Source organism: Culex quinquefasciatus, chromosome 2 (assembly GCF_015732765.1).
Source record: "Culex quinquefasciatus strain JHB chromosome 2, VPISU_Cqui_1.0_pri_paternal, whole genome shotgun sequence".
Classification (NCBI taxonomy): domain Eukaryota; kingdom Metazoa; phylum Arthropoda; class Insecta; order Diptera; family Culicidae; genus Culex; species Culex quinquefasciatus.
The window spans coordinates 162,545,564-162,570,689 of record NC_051862.1 but is presented as its reverse complement, the minus strand read 5'-3'; the positions used below and the strand labels follow the sequence as shown (position 1 = coordinate 162,570,689).

Below are 25,126 nucleotides of genomic sequence, written 5' to 3'. Positions count from 1 at the left end.
CCGCCAGACCGACAAAAGGATTTCCTCAGCTGCTGCTGCTGCTGAACCTGGTGCGGAGAAGGAAGAGGCACAATAACACAGACGACCCGAGGACGACACTCGGACGATCGTCCGCCAGTCGGCAGTCTGTGGCACGACTTCGTAACGTTCGCACGCGTTTTCCCACTGCCTGCGCTCTCCGGTTTTGGGTGGTCCTGGAGTGAGTTTTGTGTCCTCAAGGAGAGACCGGTGCCGACGTGTTGAAATTCGGTTCGGTTGGATGGTTCGAATTCAAAACACGTGTTCTGAAGGGTGGTCGAGCGGAGAAGAATCTTGATCTTTGAAGTGTGACTTGAGAAGAGGGGCAGGGTAAACGAAGAAGAGGGGTTTTCAAGGATTTAAAGTGACCACAAAGGGAAGTGTGTCCGGAACAAGATTTAGTGTGGTTTCTTGTGCTGGTGCCTCACCGTTGGGATACGGAAACTTTCTGGCGAAAAAGGATACCGCAGATCGTCTCGACGGCTGGTAGCAAAATCAACGGAACAAAACCAACGAGAACAAAAAGTGCGAAAAAAAGGTAGATTCCTCTTAATCCTCCCGTCCTTGGGGATACACCCCACATTTGGGCAGTAATCCTCGGGGGGGTCATAAAAAGAAAATGAGCGTAAAATCATAACCTTTCCGACACCCGTCACTCACACGGTCGGTCGTAATCCTTTTATTTCGGGATGTCAACCGTTGAACTGCTCCTGGGCAGTTGGTGATGGTGGTGGGTTCGTTTGACCACTCGAAGCAATCAGTCATCGACCGACGGGGTGGCCGTTGACCAATGTACGTTCGTTGGCACGTGTCAACCTTTGCTCACACCCTGCCGTCTTGGTGGAGGTGTTCAGTCTGAACCGTTGATACGAAACGTTCAGAGTCGGGTCTGGTTGGTTGTCCTGTGACGACCGACGGTTTGTTGCGTGGTGGCGCCGATTGCGATATGAGCTTGCAATCGACATGACGAAATCCTGGTGGTGGTTTTAGAAGAACTGTGGTTTACTTTTTCATTTAAGAGAAATTTATAGGTTTTTTGGCAGTTTTACAAAACTTTTAATAAACTACATCATAAAGTTCAAAGTCAAAATTGTTTCATCAAGGTTTCTGTAAGTTGTTTGTTCTTTGTAATTTTGTGGTTTATATTGTTTTATGAAATTCTTTTTTTATTTTTGTTTACAGTTAACTGTAATTAAAAATAATCAAATACTTTACTTTAAACTTAAAATGAATAAAAATACATTCTCACAGGGTGACCAAATTGAAACAAAAACAAGGGATACTCAATAAATCAACTTGTAGGAGAAAAATTGAACAATTGAAATTAAAAACTCGGGTTTTCAAACAATCGCTATCAAACAACGATTTTCATAAATTCGGGGAACATTGCGATTGCCCAGACCTTGGACCGCGGCTAGTTCCCTAAGTCTTATCAAGAGTTTTCTTATGTAAAAGATCCTGGAATCGTTTGGAGGGGGTTTCATTCTGGGTGGACAACAGGGAACCAAGATATGGCCAGGGTTTCATCAGAACTTTTATTCCGACGTATATGATACGACGTATAAAGATGCCCCAATTTAAGGCAGCACAGAATTGGCTTCAAGAACCATGTTCTGAAACCCCGTTGGAAGAACGACCAGGATGGTCCAGTAATACATTTAATTCTCCTTTACTGTCAACGGTTCCGGGTGTCCCAGGGGAAGATTTGGTCCATTACACGCATGCCAAACTTCATTATTTTTAAAAATCAATGCATAAGAAGTGTTTTCAAGATCTAATAAAGGATTTGAGAATCCTTATTTAAACCTTGAAAATGCTTCTTATGCTTTTTAGTTTAAAAATAAAGAAGTTTGATACGAATCTTGCTTTTTTCACTAGACCAAACAAATATTAAACGTTTCGGAACCATATTGCATCCATGGAATAGTAATACAAATGAAATAACTAATTGAGAAAATCTTATTGAACATTGGAAAAGTCTAAATTTTTAGTAGTTTCGCCAAGAATGTTTTATGTTATATATAGTTATCATTTTATCAATATAGTTGTTTTTTATTATTTGTTCCCAGACCTGATGGAATTTGATATTTTTTTTTCTTGAAAACAAGTTTGAAGTTTCAAAATTGTGTACAATTAGTTATAAATAAACACTCTTAATGTTGTAAATTTCAGATGTTTCCAGTCTTTATATTTTTTTGAATTCATGGTTTACGAAGGTTTTATATTTAGAGTGTTGCAAAAAAAGTATTTTTGGCTCCACAAACCTGCTTTAAACAGCTATTTATCACATCTCAAAAAAATTTCAAAGGAAACGATAAGCAAAAAAATAGAAACAATCTTTATTTCAATGAAAAATATATATGTATGGTTGTGACTCGGGAAAACAATTTTAAAACTTATTTGATAATTCATCGTTTAACAATAAATTTTTATCAAAAAATCAAAATCAAACCATCCACATTAACGACCCCCGGGTCTTTTGTGGTCTCTATTGCAAGTTTCTGCTCGAACCTTGGAGTCCGAAGGCTTAAATGGGGAGAGCACCCAAACCTCTTTCTACTCCGAGGAACCTTCCACCCCAGTGTTTGAACTGACGACCTTCGGATTGCGAGTCCAACCGCCGCCAGCGATTCCACCGGAGTAGGTTTGGTTTGGTGTGTTGTTTGTACTTATGGCATGGAGACGACTCCTACACCTGGAATGACTTAACGGCCTAACAACCAAGGCCGGGACCGACATTTTACTTCCTCATCCGATGGAAGGTTGCAGCAGATGGGAATCGAACCCAGTATCATCCGCTTACAAAGCGGACAGCGTAACCATTCGGCCACGCACTGCCACTTATTTAAATTTTTATACTTTTTACAAATAAGGCTTGAAAGGATTTTTTTTCTAAATTCATTGTTTTCAATTCTTTTTGAAAATTAAGCTTGCCATTTGAAATTAGTTTTTATTTTGCTATTTAATATTGACCCCCCCCCCCCTCTTCTCCTCCCTTGGCCTAGGCTGCTGGACAAAACCTTTAAATAAAATTTATACTATTTTTATTTAAAACTAACTACCATCTTATAAAAATGATTAAAACCGAACCGGTACCGAATATACCTAAATATTTTAATCATATTGAATAATTATTAATACACAATTTTCAAAAATAATCATAATTTAGCCAAAGCGTAATGGCAGTTATACTAATATGAAGCAAAAATTTATGGCTGGGAATATCATTTCATATTGGCAATTTTCACATAGGTACAAATTTAAATCTTAAAATTTCCGGTATGTGACGTTATGAAAACGCTGCCTCCATCGGTTTATCAAATTTTATTCATAATTCGTGAAAAATATTGACAGACAATGATTTCTTTTTTAAGTATCCCCCAAATCGTTAAATTGCTCGCAATTTATTTTTGTTGTGAAAAACACTCTTCATCAAAAAAAAAGAAAAAAGAAAAAGAAAGTTTACAAAATATCTTTTTCATGATTTTTCAATCTGTATGTGTCAGCAAACTGTTTTATTTTAATAAGTCTTCAATCATATTTTTTTCCTTCCACAAAACAAACATACAAAAAATATGTGAAAAAATTAATTCGAATTCGAAAAATAATTTTAAAAACCAATCAAATTGAATTTGACCTCTTTGAAGCATAATTATAATATTTTTTTGTACAAAAAAAAAATTATTTGATCACAGTCCTGCAAAAAACTTCTGGGACTCTTTTTTTTAAACATTAAAATTATTTTTGAATGAAGACAAACAAAATTGTTTATATGTTAAATTTCATAAAATTAACTACATAAACATAAAGCTTTTTGAAATTTCGAAAAAATACGGTTGCTTTTTGCCTTCCTCACTTTACTGAGGAAAGGCTATAAAATCACTCGAAAAATGAACTTCTCAATTAGGCCTCCTAGACCCACCTTCATGTATACCTATCGACTCAGAATCAAATTCTGAGCAAATGTCTGTGTGTGTGGTGGGATGTTGATCAACAAATTGTCACTCGATTATCTCGACATTGGCTGAACCGATTTTGTCCGTTTTGGCCTCATTCGATCCGTCTTGGGGTCCCATAAGTCGCTATTAAAAAATATGCAGTTTAGTTAAGAACTTCAAAAGTTATGCTAAAAAAAGATTTTAACAAAAAATCCGGAAGATTGTAAAAAGGGTGGTTTTTGTTAGAAAACCTGTCATGCTATACATTTTCAGAAAGGTATTTAGTAGACCTTTCCAACGCGTCCAAGACATTAAAGATCTGACAAATGTATCAAAAGTTATAAGCACTTAAGTGTTAGTTATACGCTTTTTAATGCCGGATCTCAGATATGTTGATGAAAACGTTGTCCGGATCTCCCATGCGACCTATCGTTGGATAAGTATTCAAAGGAGCTTTCCAATGCGTTCAAAATATTAAAAATCTGACATCCCTATCAAACGTTATAAGCACTTAAGTGTTATTTACGCACTTTTTTGAGGCCGGATCTCAGATATTTTGATGAAAATGCTGTCCGGATCTCTCATGCGACCTATCGTTGGATAGGTATTTAAAAGACCTTTCTAACGCGTCCAAAACATTGAAGAACTGACAACCCTATCAAAAGTTATAAGCACTGGTCAATAACGAAGTAACAGCTACGGGTAGACACCAATGCTATGCTATGCTAAGTAAAATCATCAATTTATAACAGGGTCGGTTGGGTTAAGTGAAGCCACACGGATGCTTTGCAGGATTTTTTGTGTTTTCGCCGTTATTTTGTTGAGAGATCAGTATTAATTATTTTCTGCAAATTCAATTTGTAAATTCAATTTGTGCAGTGGTAGCAAGCGACATTGTGTGTGAAAAAGAGAAAAACGAGCCAATTGTTTAGTATAACCAGAGAAGTCCTTTCTATATCATCGTTGATCGAAAGGCACGCGGACGGTTTAAGTCCTCTGGGCAATCGTGGTACAAAATTACAAGTATTAAGTACTGAAATAACAGTGCGTGAGTGTTTTGGTATGATAACAAGAAAGACATTCCCTTAGCATCGTTGCTCGGAAGGCATCGAGAAGCCTATCCTACTAACCCAAAAAATAACAATCCCATGATGGTTGAAGGAGATGCTGTGGATTCAACGGTCTCATGCGGTGTCAACAGGTTTATAGCGAAAAGCCGTGTACATTCCTCCCTTTTGTTGAACTGCAGGCTTTTTGGGAGGGCGCCGGTATTGACTAATAAAGAAGGGATCTTCAAAGGTTCGATGGTTGGCTTCCACTGATCATTTTGACTTCAACTGATCTGTCAATAACGGAGTAGCAGCTCATTGGCTAAAAATTGATAAAATCATCAATTTATAACAATTTTTCAAAAACTATCTGAAAAGTTTATTTAAAAATATCTCCAACTAAGTTTCATGTCTTTTCGCTTCTCAAAAAGAGGGAGGGCAGGACTTGATGCCAAAGTGTGTAAATACGACCGTCTGACGTGGCGCGTGAGGCATCAAAGTTTTACTGCGATACCATGCTGACGAGAATTTCCCGGCGACGACGACGATACGAATGTCGGTGCGTGAGCGTGTGGAATTGGATAGGTAGAATGTTGGCATCAAACCCAACATAACTTATTTTCTGGTGATGACGTCGAAGGCTATGGTGTCGCCCAACACGTGACGGGGATCGTCCGATTTTAGATTTGTTTTGTTTAAAGTGATCAAAATACATCAATTTGATAAGTCGATTGAGCCTTTGAACCTTACTAATAATTCAAAGTAAGTATGATAAACATGTTTGTTAAATTCTAATTTGACGAATGTTCAAGATACCAAACTTTTTTATTCCTTTGAAAAATAGTTATCCCATCATCAAACCAAGCTGTACCAACTCAACCGAACGAAATCAAACAAATTCTCACTACCGTATCCATTCCGTTTATGATTGGTTCAAGTCCCACCTGACCAAGCTCCGTTTTTACCGGTGCCACATAGTTAGAACCGAGAGGAATCAAAAATCATCGTTCGCACACTTAAAATCCCATTCCACCCCCACCCCCTTCCACGTGCAGCAGACCTCGGGTGGTGGCACCCAGCCGTGACGAAAAAGCATGACAAATGGGTATTTTCTACGGGCTTTCTCTTTGGGAAACATTCTTTTTTCCTGGTGGCAATTTTTGGGTTCGCTTCGTTTATGCCAGCACGCGAATCCGTACAATATTTTCGCACGTGCACACTGCCGCCACCAGTACTACGTACGAAGCAGCAAGACAAATTCACAAAAAAGGGAAGGTTGGCGGAGGGTTGTGAAAGCTCACCCCATTCAACTACCAAAACCAGAAAAAAAAGCCAGAAGCACATTCAGACAGACAGACAGCGCGCGCCAGCGACAAAAGCAGAATCCGGCCACTCTCGTTCGTTTGGAAGCAACCTTCCACCAGGCAGAGGCAGTGTCAGACCGGCAGCAGCACCCGCGTTACCCCCAAGGGCCAGCAGGACGAAATGGGTGGAAAGGAGAGGAGAATTTACCGTGAAATGGTGGTGTATTGAATTGAATATTTTCCAGGACACTGGTATAGAAAGGCAATCCGCTACACTAAAATAAAAAAAAAAGTACAAAATTCCTTTATTCAAGGAATTTTGCCACTTTTCCTTATTTAGTAAATGTTTTTTTTTGATTACTTAAAAAGGAAAAGAGTCAAAAATTTTAGAATTTGGAAATTTGGTACTTTTTTTAATTTTAGTGTAGTTTTTCGCAATTTTTGCCCATTTTTCAATTGTTTGTTGATTTGGATGAAAATAGCCCATCTATTACTTATGTCCAATACAGCCATTTGGCATCTTTAATTTTTCATACAAGTCTCCTTACAAACTTGGGAGCTGCAGAAGTAATACCAATGTGCTATGAAATCATTCCAAAATACGTGTTTTTACCAACCTAACTTAATTTTTTAATGGATCAAAAGTGCCAAAATTTGAGCTATTGTGCATGAGAGACGTTTTTATTTCGGCCGTAATTTTGGATGTAAATATAATTTTGTAATTGAAATGTTTTTGAGTGATATTTTCATAAGGTGTACCATATCCAATTTATATCCCTTCAACTAGCTGAGAATTTTCATGTTTCAAACGACGATATCTTGAAAACAATTGATTAAATTTTCAATGTCAAAAAATAAACTTTGACTAGTTTTGCTCATTTTTTATACACTTTCCAAAATTTCGCAATCAAGGCAAACATTTTTAAAGCGTGAAAATAATAAATTTGTAGCCTAACAAATGTTAGTCGTGATATGTGATCTGATATATACAATCTGAAAATATTGTTTTAAAATGATGAGCTAATATTTAACCAAGTTTACATTTTTGACATTTATTACACTAAACTATAACTTTACCAAAGATACCAACCCGATCAAGAAATTTCTTCTAAAGTTATGGATTTTCTAATGTTTTGAAGTGTGTTTATTTTTACCCGTTTTTTCACTTTCCCGTTTCTGGGTGCGGTGCGTCGGAAAACACAGATTTTATGTTCAAAAAATCATATCTTCGAATCCTGATAATGGATATTCGCAATTTTTGGATATGTAGCTTGGGTCTAAGGCCTTCAAATCAACAAATGCATTTTTCAAATGTCTTTTCCAAATATTCTGCTGGTTTTTTCGGACTTCAACATTTCTTTTTTAAAGGCCCAACTAATAATCATGCTTTTGAATTGTGGCGCTATTAAATTGGTTCAGCCGTTCCGGAGATATGATTTTTTTAAAAATGCGGTTTTTGCGAATTTTTTGGACCACCCTGTTTCGTATAGGAGCACCCTAATCGCCAAACAAAAAATACGAGTCTTATTACTTTGGCCATGGAACTCCCATGCCATATTTGAGCTAAATCGGAGCACCAATTGGATACTTACTGTTTGACGTGGAATCGTATTTTGAATAATTTACAATCGATTTTTAAAATGAAAAAAATGTTATTCATTTTATGGCCTGATTTGGAATAATATTTGTAATGGCTTTATTATTAGTCCTGCATTATAAAATCACAGATTTCCATAGTCTCATAAATAATGTGTGTTTTTTTTCTGTGAAATTTTGTTCTACAGTCATATACGGAACAGCCACAAATTCGGAACATTTTTGTGGTATTTTGTCAATAAGATGCAAAATGCACCTTTTCTGTCGACCCTACTATTTATAGGACCTTTATTTGGTCATTCTCTTGCTATTTCACTAGTAAAAGTAGTACTTTTCAAACAAAACCCTTTCTTTCAAGACTTTTTTTCCAGAGCAGCAAAACACTGTCTGCAAATTGCCTGTTCCATGATTGTGGGTTATTGTGGAACACCTGAATTTAACTGATATTTTCACAAAAAAGTTATCGGACCATTCATAAAACAATGCTTAGCATGGGTTTTATTGGTTTCAGAGTGTGAAGTCATTATTTTGTAAAATATAAGTACTCCTGGAGCGAAAAAAAATTGTTTGCATTGTAAGAAAAAAGTGTTCCGAATAGGTATGTGGATTTCAAGGGTCAATGTTTTTCTTTAAAAACTTGATATAAAACGTAAAAATATACAGCCGGTCTATACATCAATTGAAAGATCGCAAGAAAAGCTTTCACATGAAGGTAAAAGCAAATCATTATGTTCAGTTATTGATTTTTCATGATTTGGATGCCTCTGTGCTCTCTTATGCTAACTAGATAAGAAAACCAGCAAGCTTAGTACAAGAGAGCACAGAGGCATCGATTTGTTGAACATTGGCCGATCTGTAAACTGTTTGAGGGATGACTGTATATTAGGGTGCCCAGAAAAAATGACTCCCAGCTTTACAAGCGGAAAACGTTTTTTGGATTGGATGAGATTAACCAATTGATACCCGAGCCTAAAATGGGCGAAAAAAGTGGTTTTCATACAAAAGAGACTTTTTTGGGAATATTTTGATTTAAGTAGCACACCGTGCAGACCAAACCGTAAGAAACTTGGGTTTTCCATACATTTTTTTGATTTTTTTCATACAAACTTCACCTCTGAGTATCAATGGGTAAATGATGACCGATTTTGCTCATATTTGGCTCAGAGTCCTAAAATAGGTCAAGGAACAATATTCAGCTTGTGGAGCGAAGTTTTGAAAAAAGTTCCATATTCTGGGCACCCTACTGTATATTCGATTTTATTTCATTGTAAATTGATTTTTTCTCTAAATTAAACTTATTTTTATTTCAATTTGAATAGTTTTAGAAAAAAAACACATCCAACCATAAATCATAAAATATAAGCCGATTATTTTATTTCCAAGTTTTGTTCCTTATAGCGCAAATTAGAAAAAAAAATCAGTCAGCGATGATTTTTTCAAAACCAAATTCTACAAGTTTTTATTTGTCTCGTACAATATACATCTGATTCCTAATTAAAGTAACAACAACAATTCGAGGTTCTTGTAACTTTTTTAAATTTATTCCGGTGAACTGTTTCAGCATTTTGTGAAATTATTTAAACTTTACCAAAAATAAAATGAATAAATAACTGTGATTTTTTTGGTTTACCCCTTTCAGACCTGATTTTAAAATAAGAAAATTTTAAAAAATCATGGAAAATTAACAACATGGTTCAGAAGAATTGCAAAGTTGTTTTGGAAATATGGCCAGAATTTCGATTCAGGCTCTGAAAGATATAATTTTCGGTCAGCCATTTTGCGGCCATGCTTGCTAAAAAAAAAACTTTCAAATCTTGATTCAGAATGTATCAATCAAAAAATGGTTTTCTTTGTGTTGTTTTACCTATCGTGATTCATTTTTCATGTCAATTTACTATTGCTGGACCCTTAATTCAGAACCATCATTGGCAGTCATTGCCCCAAGAGTGAATGACACCATCTACGACCTTTAATCAATACCCGGCAACAATATTAAATAAATATTCGCTGAATTTCTGAAAAGAAAAAAGATCATCGACCCTTAATGTACACATTAAAAAAAAATATCATGGTATTATTACATCTGGAAAGGGGTACATCTTTTATGTTAGATGAAATGTGTTATTTTGCCTCTGAAATCGTGTAATTTTACCACTTTTCTGGTGTAATATCACTTTTTCAATCTAAATTGAGGAAATTTTGGTTCCTGATCACGAATCTGAGGTCAATTTTTCGATATTTCGTGACGGTGGGGTGGTACGACCCCTTTAATTTTTCTGGTTTTTTACTAAGGCACGTTTTTCAGTGATTTGTAGCTCGCAACCGTGAAGAGATAGAAATTTGGTATCAAAGGGATTTTTGTGTAAAATTAGACGCCCAATTTGATGGCGAATTCAAAATTTCGAAAAAACTTTTTTCTTCATAAAAAAAAGTTAAAAAATAGTTTTAAAATCGCGTTACATTTTAGAGTGTAACAATGTTCTACAAAGTTGTAGAACAGACAAAAACAAAAATTTTGATATATAGACATAAGGGGTTTGCATGTATTCTTCACGAGTTATCAGAATTTTACAAAAAAAGTTTTTTGTAAAAGTTGTGATTTTGACCATTTTTGACAAGTTTTTCGAATTTTTAACCCCAAAAACTCAATCGTGTGCTTTTGAAAGTGTTTTTTTCGAAAAGTTCAGCTAATTTTGTATAAGAATGACTCCTTGTACGATTGTTGTGGCTTGTGCACTGCTTGTATGTGAGGATTTTTCGAAAAAAAAAACAAACCGAATACACTCACTCATCACAAAAATATTTGTTGTTCGAAACTAAGTGTCCTTCCATAATTACACCTTCCAAATTTACATTTTTTTTGAATATCTCAGTTTTCAGATATTTTGAAAAAGTTTCAAAAGTGTCGGAGCTTATTTAAAAATAAGCTTATTTAAAAATGTGTGACGAGAATAGGTTGATCTAGACATTCATATCAGAACAAAATTAAATGTACAAAATTGTATGTAGGAAATCAATCTCGTCATTAATCAAAAAACTTTATCTTAAAATAAAAAAATAAAAATACATTAAGAAAAAATGATCAGCCCCATATTTTTTACTAAATTTCCAAATGTATTTAAAGTTTCCCCAACAGCACCACCCGACTGTTCCCCACCCACCCACGAGAACCGATATCCCTTAGGTGCCCCGGTGACTCGGAACGTTTTGCGAGCATCGTCCGGACCTGAACCTGGAGGTGCTGCTGCTGCGGTTTGGTATGATTATAGACGTCCTGCTGTGCTGTCGAGGAGTTTTTTACCCAAACCTCTCCTGCTCTCCTGTCCCCACTTGTCCTGTGGCCCGTGGGGCGTGCTGTTTTTCTCTGCTCTGTGCTAAGCCTGGTGGGAGGGTTGAGGATTTTTATGCTTTCTTTTTTTTAGCTGCCAGCTTTTTGTTTCTTTTTTTGTCACTTTGGGACTTTTCTGGGGGGTGGGAGTGTTTTTGTGGCAGAACGAGCTGGAACGGAGTCGCCTGTGGTGGGAATTTTCTTTAAACACAATTTAATTTCATGGTTTAGTACAATTTAACACTAAAGATTTTTGAAAATGATTGATGTTATTAGCCTTAAAAATATTTTTAGATATTTTTTTGTGAAAATTGTATCACCCCTACCTAAAGGTGATAGAACCATCCAGTCAGTCAGTCAGGCAGCTCCAATGAACGGTGGCGGCACGCGAGCAACAGTGAAATATGCGACGTCCCGTAAATCACAGGGAAAGAGTGCGAGGGTGGTGGAAGAAGGAGCGGAACACGTGGTGCGTGGGGTGGGGTTAGCGTTTGGCGCCTCGTTTTTTGCCCCCCTCCAGTGAGCTTTTGTACAAAACTCACTCAGTTGGCTGCTGGCTCTGTTGGTGCGGTATCACACTGAGCGCGGTTTGGGTCGTCGTCGTCGGTGAGTGACACACGTGGCTTCGGTGGTGGAACGCCACCGGGGATGAAAAGTTTGTGGGGAATCCTTGTGCTTCGCAGTGGGAGTTTTGTGAGGCACAGTGGGACAATTTTTAAATGTCTTCAGGATATTTTGTAATTAAAAAAATCAGTATAACCTGATTTTGATTGATACAATCCATTATTTTTTCAAAGTTAAAACTAGAAAATGACGCAGAAATCATTATTTTCCCTAAAACCTTGATAATTTCTTACTTTGAGCGATGACCTGTACTTTTTTGGGTACTAAAATTGGCGTATTTCAATTATGAAAATTTAGTACCTAAGAAAGTATCAAACAAAAATCAAACCATCCACATTAACGACCCCCGGGTCTTTTGTGGTCTCTATTGCAAGTTTCTGCTCGAACCTAGGAGTCCGAAGGCTTGAATGGAGAGAGCACCCAAACCTCTTTTTACTCCAAGGAACCTTCCACCCCAGTGTTTGAACTGACGACCTTCGGATTGCGAGTCCAACCGCCCCAGCGATTCCTCCGGAGTAGGCTTGGTTTGGTGTGTTGTTTGTACTTATAGCATGGAGGCGACTCCTACACCTGGAATGACTTAACGGCCTAACAACCAAGGCCGGGACCGACATTTTACTTCCTCATCCGATGGAAGGTTGCAGAAGATGGGAATCGAACCCAGAATCATCCGCTTACAAAGCGGACAGCGTAACCATTCGGCCACGCACTACCACAAACCAAACAAGATATATGCATATTAAAATACTAACAATAAAACAAGAAAAAAATAAAACAAGAGAAGAAAAGTTTTTCGTAGAACATAAGTTGCTCAAAATGACCTCCTGAACACGGGAAAAATAAATATTTTCGAAAAAAATATATAGGGGAACAGCATCTAATTCCAGCGTGCCTCTAATGTTGGCAGGTCAGAACTTTGACATTCAATTAAAGCTAATTAAAAGCGTTTTCAACTAAACTCGAGTGATAAATAGCTCAATAAGAAGTGAGCAAGCAAGTTTCTACCAAAAGTTTTGCAAAATTAGTTGTTTAAATAGTGAAAATCAGCATATTGGATGGAGTTAGGAGCGAGTGCTTAACCTGCCAAACATACGAGAATTTCCCCTAGTTGGGTAATTCTCCACCAACTCACACAGCAGTTGCCCCGACCCCTCTTCGATTTGCTTGAAACTTTGTCCTAAGGGGTAACTTTTGTCCCTGATCACGAATCTGAGGTCCGTTTTTTGATATCTCGTGACGGAGGGGCGGTACGACCCCTTCCATTTTTGAACATGCGAAAAAAGAGGTGTTTTTCAATAATTTGCAGCCTGAAACGGTGATGAGATAGAAATTTGGTGTCAAAGGGACTTTTGTGTAAAATTAGACGCCCGATTTGATGGCGTACTCAGAATTCCGAATAAACGTATTTTTCATCGAAAAAAACCCTAAAAAAGTTTTAAAAATTCTCCCATTTTCCGTTACTCGACTGTAAAAAAATTTGAAACATGTCATTTTATGGGAAATTTAATGTACTTTTCGAATCTACATTGACCCAGAAGGGTAATTTTTTCATTTAGAACAAATTTTTTCATTTTAAAATTTCGTGTTTTTTTCTAACTTTGCAGGGTTATCTTTTAAAGTGTAACAATATTGTACAAAGTTGTTGGGCAGACAATTACAAAAAATTTGATATATAGACATAATGGGTTTGCTTATAAACATCACGAGTTATCGCGATTTTACGAAAAAAAGTTTTGAAAAAGTTGGTCGTCATCGATCATGGCCGTTCATCGTCACCCGCGACAGACACGGACGACGAAACAAAGAGAAACGCAAAAAGTAACTTTTTCAAAACTTTTTTTTTTCGTAAAATCGCGATAACTCGTGATGTTTATAAGCAAACCCATTATGTCTATATATCATTTTTTTTAATTGTCTAGTCTACAACTTTGTAGAACATTGTTACACTCTAAAAAATAACCCTGCAAAGTTAGAAAAAAACACGAAATTTCAAAATGAAAAATTTTGTTCTAAATGAAAAAATGACCCTTTTGGGTCAATAAAGATTCGAAAAGTGCATTAAATTTTCCATTAAATGACATGTTCCAAAAATTTTTACAGTCGAGTAACGGAGAATAAGAGAATTTTTTAAACTTTTTTAGGGTTTTTTTTCGATAAAAAATACGTTTTTTCGGAATTCTGAGTACGCCATCAAATCGGGCGTCAAATTTTACATAAAAGTCCCTTTGACACCAAATTTCTATCTCATCACCGTTTCAGGCTGCAAATTATTGAAAAACACCTCTTTTTTCGCATGTTCAAAAATGGAAGGGGTCGTACCGCCCCTCCGTCACGAGATATCAAAAAACGGACCTCAGATTCGTGATCAGGGACAAAAGTTACCCCTTAGGACAAAGTTTCACGCAAATCGAAGAGGGGTCGGGGCAACTTTTCCCGATTTCGTGTGAGTTGGTAGAGAATTAACCAGTTGTTTTTCTTTATAATTTGGAGAAAAAATGTCACTGATTGAAATAGAATTTCACGAAATTGAAGCACTTAAATCTTGAAAATTTACATTTTTTTTTAAGCAAAATAATTAAAGAACGGAGCTAGTTAGGGGAAATTCTCGTATGTTTGGCAGGTTAAGCACTCGCTCCTAACTCTATCAAATTTGCTGATTTTCACTGTTCAAACAGATAATTTTGCAAAACTTGTGATAGAAACTTGCTTGCTCACTTCTTATTGATCTATTTATCACTCGATTTCAGTTGAAAACGCTTTTAATTAGTTTTAATTGAATGTCAAAGTTCTGACCTGCCAACATTAGAGGCACGCTGGAATTAGATGCTGTTCCCCTAGTTATTTTTGAAGATTATGGTATTAGCTTGACATTTATTTATTTAAAAAAAACCTAAAATTTACCCACAACTTCAACCAACCGTGCTCCGCCCAGAAGCCCTCCACACTTTCTCGTTCGCTCCCCAGTGAATTTCATGGTTGGGGTGCGCCACTTCACGCGCCGTTCTCCCACCTCACCACCCACGAAACTCCACGCCAACCAGTAGCCACGCGACGACGACGCCCCGTCTGTGTTGAAATGTCGTTCTCCCCCCCACCCACCTTCCGAGTTTGGTGGGGGAAACCTGAGTGTGGGGGGGCAGGTCGTTGGCGGGCGCCGGTAATGGTTACGTTTGGGTTCTGAATTGGCGTGGCGCGTGCACGAAAACGATTACCAGGAATGCCAGTCGAGTGGGAGAGAGTGGCCGCGTCTGGTTGGGTGGGGGTGCTTTGGGTAGGTCCTGCGGGAGGACGTCACACGAGGGCACGAGGTGATGATTCAGATAAGTGGCAGCGTGGCGTGGCGTGCGTGCGTGCAAACCAGAGTCAACTCAACGCGAATCATAATGCTTTTCCCGCTCGGCTTCCCCCACCCCCTCACCATGGTTTGGGTTGTGGGTGGAGGGGGTTGAGTTGATGTTGTTGTTGTTGTTGTTGTTAATAGGTGGCTGACTGGATGGCTGCACGCGTTGGTTGGTTGCTCGCGACGCGTGCTGGTGGGTTGGGAGGTTTTCCGGTGGAACCGCCATGACGACGACGACGACGCCGATGATGACGGCAATGATGGCCTGGTGTGGGTGGTTTATTTTTTATGCATGACACCTCACTTGCGTTCACAGTTGCTGTTCGTGATGGCTGGGGTGAAGTCGCGCGCGCGTTATTTTTTTATGAATTCAGAAAGGACGAACTTTTGGCTCCCGGCGGCAGCACGGCGGGGTTGCGATGCAATGTGGGGCTTTTTCACAAAAAAATGAAAATTATTTTTTTATTGTAAAATTGCAGCACTTCAAAAAAAGTCTATTTCAAACGATTTCAGATCAATTTTAGATTTGTTCCTTTTAATATTTCTGTTAGAAGTTTATTTAAAGGATCTCTAACGATTTATTTTGTCAAAATATTAGTTTAGACACTCCGTGTCCAGGCACCGCGACCAAAACGTGCGCCAGCGATGCCATTTGGATGATTGTCGAGGGTAGGCGGTCGGAACCTGACCTCAACACGTTCGTCATCGCCTCTCCTCCCTCCAATTCAACCCCGTATCCGATCAGTACTCCTGAAATGGTGATGGCTTATTGGTGGCTACGCTCTCGCTGAGGGGATGGGGATGGAAATAAAAAAAGTCCTTGTTTTTGTTGTGCACCTCCGGATCGAACCATATTTTTTACGCATTTTTGGTTGATGCCAGAGAAGAGTCGAGCGGCCCGAATCGGTTCGATCCTCTATCGTAGCGTGTGGTGGCAACGATTGGACAATAGAATAAATTTTAACTGGCAAATTCTGTTGAGGGAGGGAAGTGGAATTAGAGGAAACTTAATCTATTGACTGCCTGCCAGTGATTGGAATTGAGAAAAGTTTGAATGTGATGAAGTGGTAAAAATGGCCAATTTACTAATATTTTTTTCTTTTATTTTAATTTTCAGAAAAGTGATCATCAATTTTTAAACTGCGTGGAGTTCTCAACCAGATGAATGTGTTTGCAAACGTGCACGCTGGCGGCCCAAATCGAGACTAGATTTTTTGTTTTAACCTTATCGTCAGCAAACGTACAATGACTGCAAAGAAGGATAAAGACTACAAGGGGCACAAACAAGGAAGTGGTAAGTTTTATTTTTTTAAATTATGAATGTTTTATGATTTCAATGAATATCTCGTAATTGGGGGTTGATGCATTTTAAGCCTTATAATATAGCAAATTCTCCAAATTGTTATACAGTCGACTCTCTGGCTGTCGATCTTCTCGATATCAATAATTCTCCATCTATCGATGAATTCTTCAGTCCCTTCAATCTGCATACTTCAATTATCTTCATTCCTCGATATTTTCCCTTGCTTGAAGGATCTCTTCCTCGACGGTCCCTTGGATTCTGTTTGCTTTAAAAATCTCTTCCGGTTGTCAATAATTCCACTTTCTCATGGCTTGCATAGACATTTTTCTTGGCGAAACAAAGCCTTGAAGGGTGTTTGACATTAGTTTGTTTTTGTTTGATGGACTTTGCCATGATTCTCTCACATAGCTGGGTATCAAGAAAAAAATATTTTCAATCGAGTCTTCATTTTGCATCGTTCTGTAAACTGATGATTCTCTTCCTCGACGGTCCCTTGGATATTGAAAACCAGAGAGTCGACTGTATTACACTTAAAATATAAATTTATCATGAAATATAAATTTTTAAATTAGATACGCTGACACAGTAATACACTCAAACCCCGATGGTTTGACACCAACTGTTGTCAAACGAACGGGGTCACTTTTTAGTTTGACACCCTTTTTACACTGAGTTCACACTCACTACCAAACGTTTGTTTTGATAGTTTGCGTGAGCGCCGTGTAAAAAGTGACAGTTCGTCACTTTTTAGTTTGACTTTGACCAACCATCGGGGTACAATCTAAAAAAGTGTCAAACGAAAAAGTGACCAACCACCGGGGGTTGAGTGTATGTTATTTTGATACATTTACTCTCAATCAGTGGCGTTAAAGCTTTAACTTAAAATCGGTTTATTTTACTTTGTGCAACCCAACCTTTCTTGAGAATTTAATCATTTTTTCAACCGGTGTCAACTATTTTTTTGATTTTACAAACATTTCAAACAAATTCTCATAACTTTTAAGATTTGTTTCACGAGATCAACTTGTTTCATGTGACTTTGCTATTGCTTCAAGTTCAAATTTGAATTGTAAATATTTTAGAAAGTTATGAAATATATATTTTTAATAAATTGCATATTTTTTTTAGCATTTGCGTAAACAATGTTTTTTTTTATTATAGACAATGAATTTTTTTGAAGATTGTCGAATTCGAAAGTCAACGCCATGATTATTTTCATTCACGAGGCCCCTTAAAAGTTTATCAAAAAAAGCTTACCAAAAATAACTGTAAAATTGAAATAATTAAAAACGTTAACTCAATAGTTAACATTTCAAAATGTGTTGAATGATGCTTTTTTTAAATTTTAAAACATATTACAACTTTAAAATCTTTTTACAAATTTTGGTTTTTGGAAGCACAGATCGATAAATAAACGTAAAAGCTTAGGGAATTTTTTGGTATTTTACAAATTTTTGATACAGTCCTGACTCGGTTTTCCGATTCCACGATTATCCGAAATATCGATTATCTGAAGTTTGTTTATAAAAAAGATTTGTATGAGACTTCGGAAAATTGAATCATAAAAAAATATTGTTTCTTTTATAAAATTTCTTACTTATGACTTCTAAACCAAGTTCTGTGACCTCATTTTAGTAAAATTTGAGTGGTCAATTGTCAAGGCGTCATCCATAAAGTATGTCACGCTAAAATGTACAAAAAATAACTAAAAAAGTTTTTTTTGAAATATTTTTTCGGTGTCATTTTGGCCGCTATCTGAATCAATACTTAAATTTTCACAAAATACCGTATTTTTGAAAATGTTCAAATTTTTCATAATTTGAAAATTGATACTCATGGTTACGAAGCGAATTATTTTAAATATTTTAACATTTTTCGTCTGTTTTCGAGAAAAAAACACGAATTTTCTCAAAATACCGTATTTTTTCGAAAGTACTCAAATTTTTATCATTTGCAATATGGGTTTCAAATGAAGCAAAATTTTGATTGCATTTTGAACATATTTTTATTTTAATCACTTATATTTTCACGAAAACGCATACACTGAAAAAAAATAAAAGTACCAAATTCCTAAATTCTAGGAATTTTGGCTCCTTTCCTTATTAAGTAATCCAAAAATCCCGATTACTAAATAAGAAAAAGAGGCAAAATTCCTAGAATAAAGGAATTTGGTACTATTTTTTTTATTTCAGTGTACAATTTGTATGTATGTTAGGATGTAACAAAAATGACTTTTTGGTGGGCATTCAGGGGTTTGTTCCGGTGGGCATACTGAGCCTAAATCCCAAATATGAGCTTGATTGGACGTAACAGGAGATGGCGCTCCGCCCTTCAATTTTAAATGGGATTTAACCCGTAAAAAAAGATTTTTTCAAAAATGTCACTTTTTGAGGCATTTTGGCCACCGATGCGTTTACCAAAAACATCACTGGCGTGTAGGCCAGATCCTTGCGCATCTTTTGGTATATATAACATTGAAGTTTGGAGGATCCTGGAGCTCGGTACAGACCTTCAAAGTTTGGCATTTTTTCGAAAAAACGACCCCGGCGAAAAAGATATGCGTCGCACCTCGCGACGCCCGAGACGCCATTTGATTTTGCTGATATGATACTCATATTGCAAATTATGAAAATATGAGCAATTTCGAAAACATACGGAATTTTTTGAAAATGTAAGTATTTTCAAAATTAAAAAAAACTGTAATAAAATGAAAAGGCATTCCAAATTTCGCTTCGTTTGATACCCATATTGTATATTTTGGAAATTTGTGTACTTTCGAGAAAAACCCGTATTTTGTGAACAATTTTGAGTATTTATACTTTGAAACAAACTTAAAAAATCAAAAAATCAAACCATCCACATTAACGACCCCCGGGTCTTTTGTGGTCTCTATTGCAAGTTTCTACTCGAACCTAGGAGTCCGAAGGCTTGAATGGGGAGAGCACCCAAATCTCTTTCTACTCCGAGGAACCTGATTTAAATCTTATCTCCTGATTTAAATCTTATCTTAAAAAAATCCTGATTTAAATCTTATGCACAACTAATATTTTAGCAAACAAAGGTCAAATTAACAATATCCAAATTATGAAACATATGATAATTTTTACAAATATTTTGAATGTTTTAAATTAAATGGCACAATTTACAAATTTGAAACAAATATTCGTAGAAAAAACAAAAAGAAAAAACTCTAAAACGGTGCACTTTATTTTAAATTCTTAAAATTTCTTAACGAATGCAAATTATAGGTTTATCATTCAAATATTTTTGAATATTTTTGGCACAATTTACAAATTTGAAACAAATATTCGTAGAAAAAACAAAAAGAAAAAACTCTAAAACGGTGCACTTTATTTTAAATTCTTAAAATTTCTTAATGAATGCAAATTATACGTTTATCATTCAAATATTTTTTTAAACATTTTCTGATTGGTCAAAAATAATTCGCCCGTAATTCACTGCACCTTAAATATGGTTGTTAGCTTTTGCTTCAAATCAATTTATTTTTTTTTTCTCTTAAATATTTCGTTTGAGGGGTTTTTTCTGGCCCCCCTGAGACCGCTCGTGGTACCCACAGGGGTACATGTGGTCGAGAACCGCTGCTGTAGAGGAAAAAAAATGCTAGTTTTCGCGATTTCTTCATTTAGAATAACAGGAATAATATTCTATTTGAGAAAAGAACATATGGAATACATTAAAGAGGGGCTTTTGTCAAAATTTAAATAAACATAAAATATTTTCCCGGTTTGTCAGTCGAATTCCCGAGTTTTTCCCGGTTTTCTCCCGGTGGATAAAAATCCCGGGTTTTTCCCGGTTTTCCCGGTTTTTTCCCGAGGTGGCCACCCTGTCTTAGTGAAAGCATTGAAAATTTAACATGGTATGGTTGCAAGATTTAATGATTGAGTTATCGTCTGTTTTCGGCGATAGGACTATCGCCGATAGCATCATCGAAATAACGATAATGATAACGGTAGACGGTTAGTCAACACTTGGATTCTGCGTTCCTCGATGAGAAAAGGCTTAAAAATCACTCACAAAATTAGTTTCTTTTAATAGACCTGCGGGCCCTATTTTTACGGATTGATATCGAATCAGAATCAAATTCTGAGCAAATTTATGTGTGTGAAGATGAGTGTAGAAAAAATGGCACTCACATATCTTGGAACTGGCTGAACGGATTTAGGGGAACTATACCCTTTCTCAGCCTATTTCTATCATCGACCTATCAGCACTTTGAACATGATTTACAGCTTTCATAAAGTGTTTTTGACTGTTCCAAAGTAGGGTACAGTAGTCATCAATGAGACACGGGGAACAATGATAAAATGGCTCTCACAAGTCGTAGTTTTAACCAATCAGGCTCATATTTGGGGGAAAGGTGTGTCTACTGGATACACATCTGCCATATTAGTGGCTTTGGTTATGGACGCTTCCTTGAAAAGTTATTTATAAATGTTTGATTCTGGGGTGTAAAAGTAAATTATGGACAAAAAATACTTTTTCGCTCGTAGGCTGCCATTTACACCAAAACTAATATTTCTTCAAATTTCTTTCAATGTTCCATAGGGATTAAGTTGGGCTACAATGTCCTTTCATTAGATTTGGCCAAAATTTAGAATCCAGGGCTGTCTCATTGTTCCCCACTCATTTCAGCCCATGGGTAACAATGAGACACTTTGATTTTTCTTCAATAAACTTTTCAAAATCGATGGAAATCTTTCAAAACATGAATTTAAAGTGATTTTTGAAATATTTATAGAGTTTAAACTTCATTTAACGAAAAATACTAAGTTATTTGGTATAAATATATGGATTTTACAAAATTTCAATACTTTTTAGTGTAACTTTTGTTATTAAAAAATTGAGAAACTACTTTTACATAGCTTTTTCATAAGCTTTTTCTGCGTAGATTCTGGCGAATTTCAATAGAAACTGGCTGTTGTAATTGATTTTGTGAGAAAAGTATCTATCACTGAGTTGTTTGCAAGATTTTTTTAACGAATGACTTTGAAACGATGGCAAAAACTATACATGTTGCGTCTATGAAGTTGCACAGTGAAAAATTATGTAAATTTGGTAGCTGTAATTTTGGAGGGTTAAATATTACCTCTTTTATTAAGTAATTTTACCTCAATTTAGACCGAAAAAGTGACATTACACCATAATAGTGGTAAAATTACACATTTTCAGAGGTAAAATTACATTTTTTCTGACATAAAAGATGTACCCCTTCCCAGATGTAATATTACCATGATTTTTTTTGTGTAGACTATGAAGATTAATTGAAAGATGAAAGATTTTATCTTTCATTTTTTTTCTCAGAATCACAGATATCATCAAATAGATTTTGTTGTGATTTGTTTTTAACTGTTTCATATAAATTTCATAAAGTTACAATCAGCTAAAACAAAACCAACCTTGGTGAATTTTCAAATTTTTCTTTTTTTTATTTCTAAATTTATTCAAAAACGATGCACGGAAATTTATCTTTGTATTTTCATGAAGAGCTACAGATTTTCCTTCTCCATTCCATTTTCAGAACTCAGTGCAACCGCTCTATCGTCCAAGCTTGACGCGCACCTCCAAAACGGAGTAACGGCCGCCGGTTTAATCACATCTCAGGACCCGCTCAAGCGCACCAACAAACCGCTGATGGAGAAACGACGGCGCGCTCGAATCAACCAAAGCCTGGCCATCTTGAAGGCCCTCATCCTGGAGTCCACGGTCAAGACCAAAGCTGGTGATGGCCAGAGCAAGCACTCGAAGCTTGAAAAGGCCGATATTTTGGAGCTGACGGTGCGACACTTCCAGCGGCACCGAAATCTGGACAACCCGGCCATCGATAAGTACCGCGCCGGGTACACGGACTGCGCCCGGGAGGTGGCCCGCTATCTGGCCACTCCGGAACCACCGCCACTGCCCAGCGTACCCACGTTGACGGACGCTGGTTCGAAAGCACGCCTGTTGCGCCACCTGGACAATTGTATCGCCGAAATTGACACCGAAATTTGTCCTAAAGTCAACGGGTCTACATGCAGTGATAGCATTAAGGTGGAGAATATGTACGATACGACACCGCACAAGAAGACGAAGGATATCTTGGATTTTGGTGGGGGTATTAGTGGGGTGGGACAGGACTCGAACCCGTTGGATTTTAGCAAAACGAACCGGGAAATTGGGCGGTCTCCGTTTGCGGCGTACCGAAGTCCGACAGCGGAGATGGCACTGCTGACGCCGACGCCAAAGTCGGTAAGAGAAAAGTCTAAAAAAGAGTTTTTGAATAAGTTTAAAATGAACTTTTCTATCTTTTCAGCACCACCAGGATGAAAACAACAACCGTGGCCACCGAACAAAATCCCTTCACTCACCCCAACCGCTCGTCCCCTCTCACCACCTGGACGACCTTGGCTCGCACGGCTCCGACCTCGGTGGTGGCCTGTCAAGCGCACCCGGGAGCAGATCGAGCGTGTCTCCGTTCGCGAACCACGTGTCGTTGAATAAGCTCATGTCACTGAGTCAACAGCAGAAGCTGATCGACATGACGAACCTGAAGAACTGCCGGATAGACCAGGGCATGGTCAAGCAGGAGCCGGGTCTGCTGATGAACGGGTTCGCCACGGCATCACCGGCGATATCCTCGCCGACCCCTTCGTCGGGGATTCTGGAATCCGACAAGGACGTTTCCAACGTGAGTTTTGAGAAAGATTTTATTAAGGTTAATGGAAATTTTACGAAGTTTTTTTGCAGCACTCTGAACACGTACCTCCTCCTCAGTACCCACCTCAAGGTCAGATGGCGCTTCTGATCCCAGATCACTATCTTCAGCTGGCCACGGCCCTTGGTCTCAGCACCCAACCCATGATCGAGCCACATCCCAGCAGTGCCCACCCCGCAACGGACTTTGAAACGTTGATCGAGCAAAACCGACGCCAGGCGGCACTCCACGAAGCTGACCGCGGACATCATGGCCAACCTGCAGCACACACTCCCGGAAAACGTGGACGAAAACTACTGGGAGCTGTACAAGAAATCGCTCGGCATTCCGGACTCGATCAGCAAGATGACTCTCGAGGACGTCCGAGCCCTGATGGCACGATCCGCTGTACCGAAAGTCCCTACCCCTCAACCACCTCCTCCCCAAGTCCAGCAACCATCATCTAGTACGGTCAGCAAAATGGAAGTCGATGAACCAGTTGACGAGCACCCACCCCGGTACTCGATTCCGAGGACATCCCCGAACAAAACGAAGACCCCTCTAGTCACAGCAGCGTCAAAAAAGAACTCCCAAACCCGGGTAGTCCGTCGGAAGATCGTCACCAACGCGAACCAGAAGACAGCAAGTGCGCGATAGCTCCGGGTACCTCGTACGAGAACGTCTCCTCCAACGAGGCCACCTCGCACGAGCACCACAACGACGGTTCCAGTGACGACAGCATGTGGAGGCCCTGGTAGAAGGTGATCGGGAGCGAATCGCGCTAGACAATTGTAAATACAACTCCAAACTGTGCAATACCTAGGATGTAAGGAAATTCCCCCCAAAAACTGTTCCCTGAGCCTCGAGTGATTACTGTTAGAGTAGCTATGGATGAACGAGGACACACAGCTTTAAAAACACTCACCCACAAACCTTGCCACAGACAAATAGAGAAACCAGTGAACGCGCACACACACGCACGCATGTGTGCCAATGTATTTAAGATTCTGTCAGCAGCTGAGATTCCGAGATCATCCGCTTGCAAACATTCGGAAAACGCAGAACAAAACTAAAGATATTAAATTGAAACTTGTATGCTTTGAGTGACGCAAATATCTATGTTATGACACAATTTGGCAAAACTCAAAAAAAAAAAAAAAGAAAATAGATCAATTCAAAATTGATATGCAATCAAACGTATCTCGTTGTTAAATGTTTCAGGAAAATAGTAGAAACCCAGTATTTGCTAACATACAACACATTAGCACACCACGTAACAGGATTGCTAAATGGTAGCGTGTAGTAATAAAACTATCTACTTTCAACATTGTAACCACGTGTTGTCGTTTTATTTCTTCTATCACGGACTTCAATATCGATACCATGGCTTAGATCAATATGGTGGATAGTTTTTTAACTGAATCTTCAATCTCTGGTGCATTTGCTTGTGCAATACTTGCTCAACTGATTGCATGAAACCTGTCTCTTTGTTTTGCTTAGAAAAGAACTCCTGACTGGCTTGTCGGACGTGTGTACTGCAGCTCAGACTGTGGATTCGACGCACACTTTAGTTGTGACGAATCGTTCCATTTGCTGCACGCAGAGTGATTAGTAATCGCTGATTTCTCCACGCTGCCCTTTGTTGTTCAGGTGTGTTTTAGGGTAATTCCGTCGTTGTTTCGCCTTTCGCCGACTTTGGTTTTTCAATGCAAGGCAACCGATCGAATCCACTACGTTGCTCGACTGGGCTCACCGCTTCAGACGCTATCCTACCGGCAAGAATGGATTTCAGTTTGACATGCTTGTTCTAGAACTCCAAAAGATCTTCAGAAATCCACTTTGGCGCTCTGGCATATAAAAATTATAGGCTCCTGATTGCTTCAAAACGATTCATTCACTCGCGATCACAAGTTGAATGCGACGAATAAATTC

General features: G+C 37.9%; 1 protein-coding gene across 1 annotated transcript; it reads left to right on the top strand.

The window, feature by feature from the left end:
* On the top strand, positions 1-24,527 carry LOC6050190. Its single transcript, XM_038256862.1, is given in 7 exon segments — positions 1-556; positions 16,315-16,491; positions 22,040-22,749; positions 22,814-23,188; positions 23,248-23,444; positions 23,446-23,722; positions 23,725-24,527. Coding segments are annotated over 6 exon segments (1,836 nt in total). The 5' UTR covers positions 1-556; positions 16,315-16,442; the 3' UTR covers positions 23,953-24,527.
* Positions 24,528-25,126: the final 599 nt, after the last annotated feature.